The sequence below is a fragment of the Phascolarctos cinereus genome, unplaced genomic scaffold (genome assembly GCF_003287225.1).
Source record: "Phascolarctos cinereus isolate Bilbo 61053 unplaced genomic scaffold, phaCin_HiC Scaffold_726;HRSCAF=1367, whole genome shotgun sequence".
Classification (NCBI taxonomy): domain Eukaryota; kingdom Metazoa; phylum Chordata; class Mammalia; order Diprotodontia; family Phascolarctidae; genus Phascolarctos; species Phascolarctos cinereus.
Genome location: NW_027556098.1, coordinates 422,325,784 through 422,338,635, shown reverse-complemented (window position 1 = coordinate 422,338,635; position 12,852 = coordinate 422,325,784). Strand labels below are relative to the sequence as shown.

Genomic DNA, 12,852 nt, shown 5'->3' with positions numbered 1-12,852 from the left:
GGCTGTCCACGAAGTTTGGCTTCTCTTTGGAAAGTTGGCCGTTTCTGTCGTGGGGTCCAGCGTCTCTCTTGCAGTTTTGACTGTCTTGTCTGTGGCCTGTCTCGTCTGGCAGACGCAGCGAGTCGCCGTTTGGCTTATCTAAGCTCCAGCCGCTCTCCAAGGAAGTGCCTTCTTCGTAAGGCGGGTGTTGCAGGAAATAAGGGATCCCGATGCAGCCGTGAAGCCTCACCGTCAAATGCTATGCTTCCTCTTTGCAGGCAGCACTTCCCCCGTCTAGTGGTGTTTCTTTCTTCTTGTTTTGCATCAAGCTTGTATTTTAATTTCACTTACTTAGAGGCGCTTGGCTTGGTGGGCAGAGGGCCGGCTAAGGCGTTGAGAAGACGCCCGGTCTCCTACATCCAGGCTGGGTGGTTCTGCATTGGTGGAGGGCATTTTCTCTCCTGGAGCTCCCTGCATCAGCGACCTCACAGGACTAGCCCCACCCCCGCCCCGGCCACTGGGAAGCATGCCCAAGAACTGGGGCCGAACCATAGCCCAGCTGACCTGTCGGATTCTTTCTTTTTTGTGTGTTTTAGGGTTCTGTTACTGAGGCTGTCTCTTAGACATAGATGTGTGCCGTATTGTTTTGATGCCAGCAGCGTCCTCGCAGCCTGGTTGTGAGAGGTAAAGGGGCTGACGCCGGGGGAGCACAGAGGCAGCCGGGGATCGCTGGGGAGCTCGAGCCATACTCAAGCATGATCGGTGATGACCAGCCCCGTGCTGGTGGCTGTGCCAGACTGTCAGGGGTCAAGGTCAGGGACTGGGGGGGGGGGCCGCGGACCGGCCCTCTCGTGTAATAGTGAGGAAACAGGCCCACGGAACCAACAGGATTTGTCCGCAGCGTCGAGGGCTGGATTCAAATCCCTCTCCTTGGTTCCAGACCACATTGGCCCCTCAACTCCCTCACTGGAGCCGTGAGTTGTTAGAAAGAAAGCTCTTTAGAATACTTCTCTGGAAGCCAATACTTTGCTTTTTAGAAGAACGTTCTTGAGACACAGTCCTGGTACAGCTTGCTTCTTGGACCAAGGGCCGTGAAGAATTGTCGCTTCTCTGTGTAGTTTTTCTGTCAGTAGCGTGATGACGGCTCCTTCCTTTTGTCCTTTTTAGCGATCTTTGCTGATTTAGTGGGAGGAAGGCGAGGGTTCCATTGTTTTTATTTGAATTTCTCCGATTGCTAGACAGTTTGAATGCTTTTTCAGGTGGTTTTTGAAAATTAGTTTCTTCCTTCTAAGAAATACTGGTACGTAGACACTCCAAACTGAACACATCCCCTCCCCTCTTCCTCATGTCCCAGTTACCGTGCGTCCACCGTCCTCTCAGTCACTCAGGCTCAGAACCTCAGTGTCATCTTCGGCCTGCTGCGGCCAGGGCCTGTCATTTATCCCATCACGGCATCTCTCCAACGTGCCCTCACCCCGGTGCCGGCCCCATCACCTAGGACCCGGACTATGGTCCGCCTGCCTCCATCCCGCCCCTCCAGCCCATCGCCCATTCAGCCGCCAAGCACGGGTTTGGCCACGTCACCCATTCCTCAGTAACCTCCAGGGGCTCCCTGTTACCTCCGAGAACAGATACAAAATGCTCTCTCCGATCCTCTTCTGCTCCAGCCTCCTTACCTTCTAGGCTTTCCTCCGAGTTGGAAGCGAACTTGCGGCTCACCTCTGCCGCTTCCAGCCCCGCTCTGAGATCTCTTTCCATCTACTCTGCTTACAACTTGTCTGATGCTCATGGTCTTGCCCATGGTCTCAGTGGGCTCCGGAGGGCAGGGACCCGTGCCAGGCGCACGGTAAGCGCTGGGTAAATGCTTGTGGATTGGCAGGCTGACAGCGGCTTCCTACGGCTCCATTGAGTTCTATGGGATTAGGAGCAGAGGACGAGAAGGCAGACGGCGCCGAGGCAGACGATTCAAAGCCCATTCCCCAGCACTTTTCACCAAATGATTCTCTCGTCCCCACTGTTTGTGGTCAAACACAGCTTAGTGGTCTGCCCGTTGTCTCCGTTTCATCGTACGCACCCACGCACAAACTATTCTTCTCATTAATTCTCAGGGGAGGGTCGTGGATAAAGAGCTGGCCTCCTGGTTAGGAAGACTTTCCTTCCTCTCCTGCCACGACACATGATAGCCAGCCCTTAGACACACACACACCAGTTGTGTGACCCTGCAGGCAGCCCCCTAGGACCCGCGGAGGTGCACAAGGGCTGATCAGAGTGATAGAGGGCGTTTACTCCCTGGGAAACAGCTTCTACTCACGAAATCACTGGTCTCCATGCCGAGGTTGGTTAAAACTTTTGGGTTTTTTTCTATGTAAATCCTACTTTGGAGTGTCCTTGGAGATCTGGCTGGGCAAGGCCCCGCCTCCTTTTTTCTCCATCGAGCCCCTGTGATATTAATGCCGTTTTGTCCTTCCATGCCAATTTTGAGTATTCGATTTCTACGAAGAAGCTGTTGGTATTTTCATTGTTTCTGTAAAACTGATAAAGTAATTTGGGTAGTATAGTCTGTACTCTGTGCTTGATGTGAGAAAATTCATCAACATCTACTTAAACTTAATCCACTATCTCCCCTTGATCTACCCATTCCATAATCCCACTAACAAGGAACTGAGGCTCATGCAGCCTGTCTTGTTCTTGAAGAAGTCAGGGAATCACTGCTTATTTTTCTACATGTTCACTAATCATCTTCTCAATAATAAGTTCAAAGAGAAAGGTTTTAATGAACTATAAATGACTACATGGACATGACTGGTATTATTTGTTCTGTATTTTAATGTTTGACAGTCATTTTTCTTGGTAGAGCATACAGAAGACACTGCAGGGCTAAGTATAATACAGAGGAAAATGGAAATATTTATACTTTTTATTTTTTTCAGATGGGGAGAGTAAGGCAGAAACCAAGCAATTATTTTCCAAGCTGGACTTACATGTGGAAGAGTCATCCCAGGAGAGACTCACCATGGATGGTCCTTGGGGCTCTGAGTTGGAAAGAGCTTGGAAATACAGAACTAGGTTAGAGAGTCAGCAGAACAGAGGGGAGAAATCTCATGGATGTAATGAATGTGGGAAAAGTTTTCGTTGGAGCACACATCTTGTTCAACATCAACGAGTCCATACTGGAGAGAAGCCTTAAAAACGTAATGAATGTGAGAAGGTCTTCCACCAGAAAACGCAACTTACTCAGCATAAGCAAATTCACACTGGAAAGAAACCTTATGTATGTAATGAATGTGGGAAGGCCTTCCGAAAAAACGCACATCTTACTAAGCATCAGAGAATTCATGCTATAGAGAAACCTTATGAAAGTAATGAATGTGGGGAGGCCTTCTGTTGGAAGACACAACACAGCCAACATCAGAGAATTCATGCTAGAGAAAAAACTTATGAATGCAACAAATGTAGGAAGACTTTCCGTTGGAAGACACAGCTTAATGAACACCGGAGAATTCGTACTGGAGAGAAACCTTATCCTTGTAATGAATGTGGGAAAGCCTTCCGAAAGAATGCCCAGCTTATTCAGCATCAACGAATTCATACAGGAGAGAAACCTTATGAATGTAATGAATGTGGCAAAGCCTTCCAAAAGAACACACATCTTGCTGATCATCAGAGAATCCACACTGGAGAGAAACCTCATGGATGTAGTGACTGTGGAAAAACTTTTCGTTGGAGCATACAACTTAGCCAGCATCAAAGACTTCATACTGGAGACAAACCATATGAATGCAATGAATGGTGGAAAGGGCTTCTTCCAGAGCAGAGAATTCATTCGACATCAGAGAATTCACACTGGAGAGAAGCCTTATGAATGCAATGAATGTGGAAAGGCCTTCCGCCAGAGCACCCACCTTACCGAACATCAGAGAAATCATACTGGAGAGAAGCCGTATGCATGTGATAAATGTGGGAAGGCTTTCCGCTGGAACACACAACTTACTCAACACCAGAGAATTCACACTGGTGAGAAACCTTACGAATGTAATGAATGTGGGAAGGCTTTCCGTCAGAATACACAGCTTACTCAACATCAAAGAATTCACACTGGAGAGAAACCTTACAGACGTAATGAGCGTGGGAAGGCTTTCCGTCAGAACACACATCTTACCGAGCATCAGAGAATTCACACTGGAGAGAAGCCTTATGAATGTGATAAATGTGGGAAGGCCTTCTGTTGGAGCACACAACTTACCCGACATCAGAGAATTCACAGTGAAGATAAGCCTTACAAACATAATGAATGTGGGGAGACCTCCTGCCGAGGCACAGAAATCATTCTGCCCCCTTCCTTTCTCCCTTCCACAAAGAAACAGCCCCTTGGTGTTGCACCTACCCTTCCTTTACCGCAGACTGAGCAGAACAACAGAAGCTTCTCATTCTTTCTCTCTTCCTAATGATTGATCAGGGGTTCAGAGGCCTAGACCCGCTCTCCTTAAGTCTTGTGTGTCTCTCCCTATCCCTCTCCCACTCTCTTTCTCTCCATCTCTTGCCCCCCTTCTCCCCTCCCACCAGTGCCCCTACCTCTCCCCACTTTACTGCCCCTTTGTCTCTTGACTTGTCATCCCTCTCCTTCCCTTCTTATTTTCTTCTCTCCCACTATTGCTGTGGCAATTGTAGGCCCACTGGTCTAGGACAGGTATTGATTGAAATCTACTGCAGACCTCTTTACAGGGGAAAAAACAATGAGCTTCCTGAATGTTTGGGATTATTGCTAAGGAATCTCTTTTAGGCATTCAGTCATTTTTCATTGGTTCATGTCACTGCTGAGAATGCCCCTGTAGTCTCTGTGCTAGTGATTTCCATTATATACCTTTTCTGAGAGCAAGACTATTTAGTCATTTTGTGGTTTCAGCTTTGTGAGCATCCTGTGACTAAGCCTAAATATTCTAGTGACCCCCAATAGATTTTGTGGTGTAGCAGACAGCTGGAGGAAGTTGGGGATCACTTTTCTTCTACTAGGCGTGGTCATCTTTCCCAATACTTTTTTTTTTATTTTTAAAAAAAGGATCATGAATCCAAACAAGTTCCTAGAAAACCAGTGGTTTGCAAATTCCCACAAGAAGTAATAATGGACAATACAAAGCAAGACCTGTCACTAGCCTGTCTCCATTCTTCTCCGGCCCCCCCACTCAAGGGACTTTATGGGAGAGAGAAGAAGCCCCCAGCTGATTTGTTTGGATGAATAGTTAAAAGGCACTTTCTCTTCTAGGACAGGCACACAGTCAGCTTTGTCCTTGTTTCAGAATGTGGCATTTCATTTCATAGTACTAGTCTGTTTCCTGAGGTGAAGATACCTTCCCAATTCTTAAAAAAAAATTCTGCCTTTGACTTATTACACTCACCAGCTGGGATCCTACCTGTCATCAGTTTTGAAAATTCTTTAAAAAAAACCCCACCTCCACCCAAGATCTCCAGTTTTGCACCAACTACCATCTCCAGACCTTGTAACCTGTTTTCCATGTCAATCCACTGAAACTTGTCTCTGAAATCCCCAGTGATCTTCTAAACACCAAATATAATGCCCCCATTTTTTTCGGACCTCACCATCTTTTACCTCCTTTTCATCCATGAAGTTTTTGACATGAATGCCTCTTCTCTCCTTCTAGATTCTCTCTTCTCTTTCCTTCAGAGATGCCACATCTGCTTGGTACTCATCCTGTCTTTAACTCTCCTTTCTGTCTCCTTTGTTGGCTCCCTGAGCTTTCCCCAAGTCCTTAAGGTACATGTTTCCCAGGGTTCAGCCCATGGCTCAATTTTCTTTTGGTATTTTTCCCTATCATAAGTTTTAAGTCCTACAATGGGAACCAATATGTTAAAGAAAAGCTTTGGGAGAGTGGCAGAAACCATAATAATGTTACCAACAGTAACCCTTTCAGGCTTACAAAATGTGTCGCACACTTAACATCCCTGTGAGGTAAGTTCTACAGCTATGTCTCTGTTTTACATATGGGAAACTAAGCTGAGAGGTTAAATGACTTGCTCAGAAGTGTACAGCTAATAAATTTCTGATGGGGGATTTAAGCCCAGATCTGTTTCACTACAAGCCCAGCTCTCCAGCTCCTAACTGTTGCTTCTGAGACCTGGGAAGAAGTCACGGAGGGAAATGAGCAGCAGCTGGCTCACGACAGTTTTAACTTAAGCCTTGCCAGCTTCATCTTTACTATTTTCTGAGTTTTTTTGATGCCTCGGTCATTTGCTGATATAACCTACCATCCCACCCCCACCCCCATAACGAAGATGGATTAAAAATGACGGAGAATCACTTTGATGTACTGAGAATTCTGAACCTTTAGTCATCTATTTCCCTATCCGTTTTACAGAACAAAGATTGGTCATTCTTCAGTTTCGTTTTTAGGAGCATCTAGCTTTACTGGGTTGTTTTGTTGTTTGTTTGGGTTTTTTTTACATATTTTATCACAAGGAATGCAGGAGAAGACAGAATAGGAATCCTTATAGTGGCGGCTCAGGTCCACCTCACCTGGCATCACCAGAAGGTGGCCATATGAATGCCAAATGAGCAGAGAGCAAGTCAGGGTAATCAGGAGGTGACCTAAGGCACATGTATAGGAGGACGCAGAGGACATGGGCATAAACGTTCCTTTCTAGGAATTTGACTGTAAAATGAAGAAAAGTTATAGGATCATAGTTTAATAGAGTAGCAAGGTCAAGTGAAGAGTGAGGTAGTGTGTGTGTGTGTGTGTGTGTGTGTGTGCGCACGCGTGCGTGCATGTGTGTGTGCACTAAGAACAGGGAGTTCTGTACCATTGGATATTAAAAACAGATCTTGGACTCTCTAAAGAGGAGGAAGCAGGATGCTCTGAAGAAGGAAGAAACTGTTTGTCCACCCCAGAATGATGTAAAAGGGCCACAGAAATCTCAGGGGAAAGCTCAACCGTTAAGGGACAGAAGAAGAAGAGACTTGTTGGTGGTTTCCTGCCTGCAGTACTGAGATAGCTATTTATCAACCTGGTAACAAGAGAAAGTTGTGTGGTCTTCCTGCGCCATGCGTCCAAAACAGAACAGAAAACCAAATCATTGTGTTGGATGTCAGCTACATACTTCTGGTGGTTCATGTCAGGACAGATGACACTTTCAGAAGGAATCTAAATATTACCAAAGGTTATTAAGCCTTGGGCAAGAAACTGAAGACCATAAAGTGTTTTCCTCACTTTTGCACATTGAAGGTAAGGGATGCAGAGCAGTGAAGAGGTGGCCAGGTGTTTGAGAATGGGATTTGGATTTCTGGACCATAGCTCACGATACAGGGTTGACAGATTCCTGGCCAGAGGGAGAACGCCCTTAACAAAGGCCATTAAATGCATTCACCAAGTGTCTTGCAAATCTAATAAAAAGGGCTTTGAAATAAAAAGAGTGGGGAGGAAAAAGACTGCTTATGTATAGCCTTCAAGTTAGATACTAGAGAGTGTAGTCACAAGGAAGGGAGAAGAGCAGCTTCATCAATTCAAAGGAGGCTAAGTTCCAGAAAGGAGGCAGTAGTAAAATCCTCAAGAGTCTGCATGCAGAACTCCAAGTATTAAGAAGAATAGAGATCATAATGCAAGGAGGCAAATGTGGCTTCCCGTGCATCACTGAGATTTGGTGTGATGAAATCCGTGACAGAAATGTGGTTCTGAATGGGTATACTTTATTTAAAGGAACGGGCCTGCGTAAAAGGGGGTAGGTAGGGTAGCATTTTATATGAAGAAGGTATACTCACATGAAGTAATCCAGAAACCAGAGGGACAAGCATTATGAAGAGTCATTTGGTGCAGGTTAAACGAGAGAGAGATGTGATTTTGTCATTGGAGGATTTTTAACAGACAGTCCTCTTGGACCAAAAGGAAATAAATAGATGAGCAGTTAGGTAAACATCACAGATCTAAAACAGAGGCATGATGCCTCAGTTATCCACACATACACTGGAAATCTGCCCTAAGTAGAGCAGCCAATAACTTCTGGATTTGCCTTAGTGATAATTTCACCCTTCCAAAGGAACCAACAAGGAAAGCTGGCATTAATTCTCACTAACAGGGAGGACCTGGTCACTTCGGTAGAAATGAAGGGAAACATGGGGGGAAGAGCCGCCTCAATCCTAGACTTTGAGACAGCATCTGAGCATATTTGGACAGTTTGAGAAAGCAGAGCTTGAAGGAAGATAGGGCAGCTTTCCATGGAATAAGGCGTTACTGAAGTCAGTCGAGGAGGAACGGGAGGTGCTAATAAATGAAATTCTGAAGACATGAGGGGAAGCAATTCCAATGAGGAAGAAAAATGGCATTTGTCTGTTTGTTTTTGTTTTTGGCTAGGCAATGGGGTTAAGTGACTTGCCCAGGGTCACACAGCTAGTAAGTGTTATGTGTCTGAGGCCAGATTCGAACGCAGGTCCTCCTGAATCCAGGGCCAGTGCTCTATCGACGTGCCACCTAGCTGCCCCCAAAATGGCATTTGTCTGAGGAGATCAATGTGGATGTATAGGGAATTTACCAACCAATCTAGATTCTTAAAAAAGAAACATACAGAAGATAGAAGCAAGACCAGGGAATGTATACAAGTGTGGCCCGGTTCTTTAAAAATCTGGTTAGAAATGCTAACTTCAGGATGAGTTGAAGCTTACTATGTGCCAGGTACTGGGCTAAGCCCTGAGGGTTCAAAGCAAGGTGAGAACCATCTATGCCCTATGGGAGCCCACAGTCCTTGAGGGAGTCAATTGGAAAAAATCAACAAAAGATGAGAATGTTGGGGACCCAGAAAGATAGAAGATGTGTAGAAGGCAGGACTCTAGCTGGCCTTGCAGGATGCCAGGGGAGCCCCAGGTGAGGGAGGAGAAGAGGGAGAGCACAGGGAAGGAGGGCACTCCACTCACCGTACTCCCTTCCCCATTCTCCCACCTAGGCCTGCAGGAGGAGGGATAGACCACTCCCTCTTGCCCTCTGTCGGTGGCCTGCTTGAACCTTCCCTTGAGGGCACCTCATGGTGGGAGAGCTGGATGACTCCTTGCTCTCCTTGGCCACTCCCAGGCTTGCCCTCATCCACCATGACTCAGGAACCTCTCCTTGGAGGGTCGCTCGATCCCTAGCTACCACCCGAACCATGTTCTGGTGGCTCTTGTCTCCTACCCTTCCAGACCCACCCTTCTTTCCTCAGCCCAGTGTGGGACTCCCAGTCTTTCCTGCCTGGCCTGCCCCTGCCCTCACCCTGGGGAGGCTTCCACTTGCATGTGATTCTCTCTCAAACCTCCCAGTTCCTCAGCTGGTTCCTCGCCCATGCCCTGCTCCTCCACCCACCTCGGCCACGTACAGACACCTGGCCATCGGCCACAGATGCGCCACCTTCATGTTCTCAGACTCTGAAATTCCCTTATCTGGTCACAATCCGTTATCATTCCACCCCTTCCTCTGCGTGGTAACCCTAAACCCTGTTCTATCTCACCCTGATCCCCAATCCCTATGCCAGGTGACACCACTTTACTGTCTTAACACTTAGCACAGTGCCTGGCACATAGTAGATGCTTAATAATCATGGACTGATTGATTGATTGCCTCTGATAGGACCCAGTGTCTCCAGATCCTTACCACTTGCCATATCCTTCATCCCCTGCTTCCTGGTTTCCATACAAGTCACTCCACTGAAACTGCCCTCCCAAAAAGCACAGGTCACCTAATCACCAAATATTTACTAGCTTATAGAACTCATCCACTCACTAAAACGACCCTCAGCCTTTGGACACTCTCTCTCCCTTGTTTGCAGAGGCAGCACGCTGGGTTTCCTTCTACTTCTTTGCTCCTTCTATCTCTTGCTTTTCTCCCTGCGGTATTTTTCTCCATTGGGAATCTCCCTCAGTCCTGTAATGGTGTCCAGAGTGTGAAAAGGCTTCAGGAATCAGGGAAGAAGGCATCCATCCTCCTCATCACCAATGCAGCAGCAACAGCTGAGATGGCCATGCAGGATGCTTTATGGCTTGCAGAGTATGTCACACACATGACCTCATTTAAACCTCACAACAGGACAGTGAGGTCTGCTACAGGTGCTATTATCCCCCTTTTGCAAATGGAGAAGCCCCCCTCACCAAGACTGCATGCAATCTGATATAGGCTATATATGTATGGTCATATTAAACATATGTCCACATTAGTCATGTTGTGAAAGAAGAATCAGAACAAAAGGGGAAAGCCACAAGAAAGAAAAAAAAAGCGAAAATAGCATGCTTCAATCTCCATTCAGACTCCACGGTTCTTTCTCTGGACGTGGATAACATTTTCCATCATGAGTCTTCTGGAATTGTCTTAAATCACTGTATTGCTTAGAAGAGCTAGGTCTATCAAAGTTGATCATCACAAAATGTTACTGTTACTGTGTACAATGTTCCATTGTTTCTGCTCTCACTTCACTCAGCATCAAACCATACAAGTCTTTTCAGGTTTTTCTGAAGTCAGCCTGTTCATCATTTCTTATAGCACAATAGTATTCCATTACATTCATATACCACAACTTGTTCAACCATTCCCCAGCTGATGGGCCTCCCCTCAATTTCCAATTCTTGGCCACCACAAAAGTTGCTGCTATAAATATTTTTGTACATGTGGGTCCTTTTCCCTTTTTTACGATGTCTTTGGGATATAGACCTAGAAGTGGTATTGCTGGATCAAAGGGCATGCACAGCTGTATAGCACTTTGGGCATAGTTCTAAATTGCTCTCCAGAATGACTGGATCATGTCACAACTCCACTAACAATGTATTAGTGTTCCAATTTTCCCATATCTCCAAATGTATCATTTTCTTTTTTTTTTTGTCATATTAGCCAATCTGATAGGTGTGAGGTGGTACCTCAGAGTTGTTTTAGTTTGCGTTTCTCTAAACAATAGTGATTTAGAGCATTTTTTCATATGACTATAGATAGCTTTAACTTCTTCATCTGAAAACTGCCTGTTCATATCCTTTGACCATTTATCAACTGGGGAATGACTTGTATTCTTATAAATTTGACTCAGTTCTCCATACATTTTAGAAATGAGGCCTTTATTAGAGACACTGGCTATCAAAATGCTTCCCCAGCTTTCTACTTCCCTTCTAATCTTGGTTGCATTGGCTTTGTTTGTGCAAAAACTTTTAAAAGTAATCAAAATTATCTATATTGCATTTTACAATGTTGTCTGTCTCCTGTTTGGTCATAAACTCTTCCGTTCTCCATAGATGACATAGAGAACCCAGATCTACCCAACTTTGTCAGACACTTTCATCAACTGGATGGTGCTGCCTCTGGGATCTGGGCAAAAGTCAGAAAGGGGCACAGAGTGTTGGGCAGCAGCTGAATGGCACCACCTAATTCTAATTAAAACCTTTCTAGCTTTCAGATTTTAAAAAAGGGTTATGGATGGGGTAGAATAGCACAGTGAATAGAGCTGGGCTCAAAGCCAGCTGGGTTCAGGTGCTGCCCTTGTGAGCCTAGGCATGGGGACTGGTTTGCCATGGAACCCAGTCATGTCCCCTCCCCCTCCCGCCACCCCTGCTCCACCCTTCCCCCCCAATCTTTCTTGTAATGAGAAGATACAAAACCATGCCGTCTATTCAATGACTTGCATTGCTAGTGCCCGTGTCTCTTAGGAGCAGAGGGGAAAGATCCCAAGCCCAGGACTGGAGGTTTCAATCCCTCCTCTGCTGTTTCCTAGCGGTGAGACCCCAGGGGAATCACACCTCCCCTGGGCCTCTGTTTGCACATCTGTACACGGTCTCTGAGGGCCTCCCAGCTCCTGCTCGCTGGTCCTGTCCCCCGGTGAGCCCTAACCTGCTCTGCAAAGATCGTACTTGGTGACCCTTCTGCTTGCCTGGGGAACTCTAACTTCACTGTTTTTCATATGGATCTTATCCCAAGGAGGGAAGGGTGAGAATCCTTTACATGGGGTCTCAGGCCAGGGGCAGCGAGGCAGGAGGTCCCTCCCCCAGGATGCCAGAGGAGTGCCCACAAGCCAGGAGCACATCAGAACTAATAGAAGGTGTGCTGAGCAAGGTGCTGAGGAAAGAGGCAGTGTGTAAGGAAGGAGAGCTACATGACTAATTTGAGGGAATGGCAGGGTTTTTAAAACCCCCAAAACGTGTCTTTTCAGAAAGGGGGGAGAGTGGTAGATCTGGGAAAGATCAGGAAAGGAGCCAATGGACGAGAGTGGAGGTGAGACAAAGAAAGAGGATAACTGAGGAGGAAAGCTCCTGGACAAGGGGAGGGAGAAGACCATGTGGCAGAAGAGATGAGGATGGGGAACAAAGAGGGGCTGTGACCTCCAGGCCAGAGACCCCAGTGCTGACCAGGGCAGAGGCTTGTACGGAGGATGTTGAGACAGCAAGGGTCACTCTCCCGGGCTCTGAGGTTCCATTAGGGAAGCAGGCAGAAGGACTGCACGTTGAGACAGAGCAGACTAACGCACTGGGGAACCCCGAACCCTGGACACAGTTGGAATCCTGAGCCACTGAGGCTGAAGGAGGCTGATGAGATTCTCTTAAGAAAGGAAGATATAATTGGTTTATGTAGATTATCCACCTAAGCCAGAACTTGTGGCTCCGGATTCTCTCCCCACAGCCCCTTGGGCTAGAGAAGCTAAGCTCCCCACAGCCATTCTGCCCGAAGGCCAAGCACCCAGCAGGGGCCCTTGATCCGGGGACCATGAAACCACAAGGATTTGTGGGCAGAGTTCAGGGGGTCTATGAACTTGGAAAAACTTGACGCCATTATTTTTACCAACCTGAAATTGAGCATTTCTTCCAATCATGAATGTGGACAACCCCCCCAAGACCCTGAAGGGCCTTGGCACTCACCAGACTCGGCAGAGGGG

General features: G+C 46.7%; 1 protein-coding gene across 1 annotated transcript; it reads left to right on the top strand.

The window, feature by feature from the left end:
- Window positions 1–744: 744 nt before the first annotated feature.
- LOC110219815 (uncharacterized) lies at window positions 745–10,824 on the top strand. The gene is made up of 5 exons (XM_078146276.1): window positions 745–791; window positions 1,334–1,573; window positions 1,663–1,825; window positions 3,167–3,698; window positions 3,796–10,824. Exons 1-5 carry the CDS (start codon window positions 745–747, stop codon window positions 4,422–4,424), a joined length of 1,611 nt encoding a protein of 536 aa, XP_078002402.1. The 3' UTR covers window positions 4,425–10,824.
- The last annotated feature ends 2,028 nt before the right edge of the window (window positions 10,825–12,852 follow it).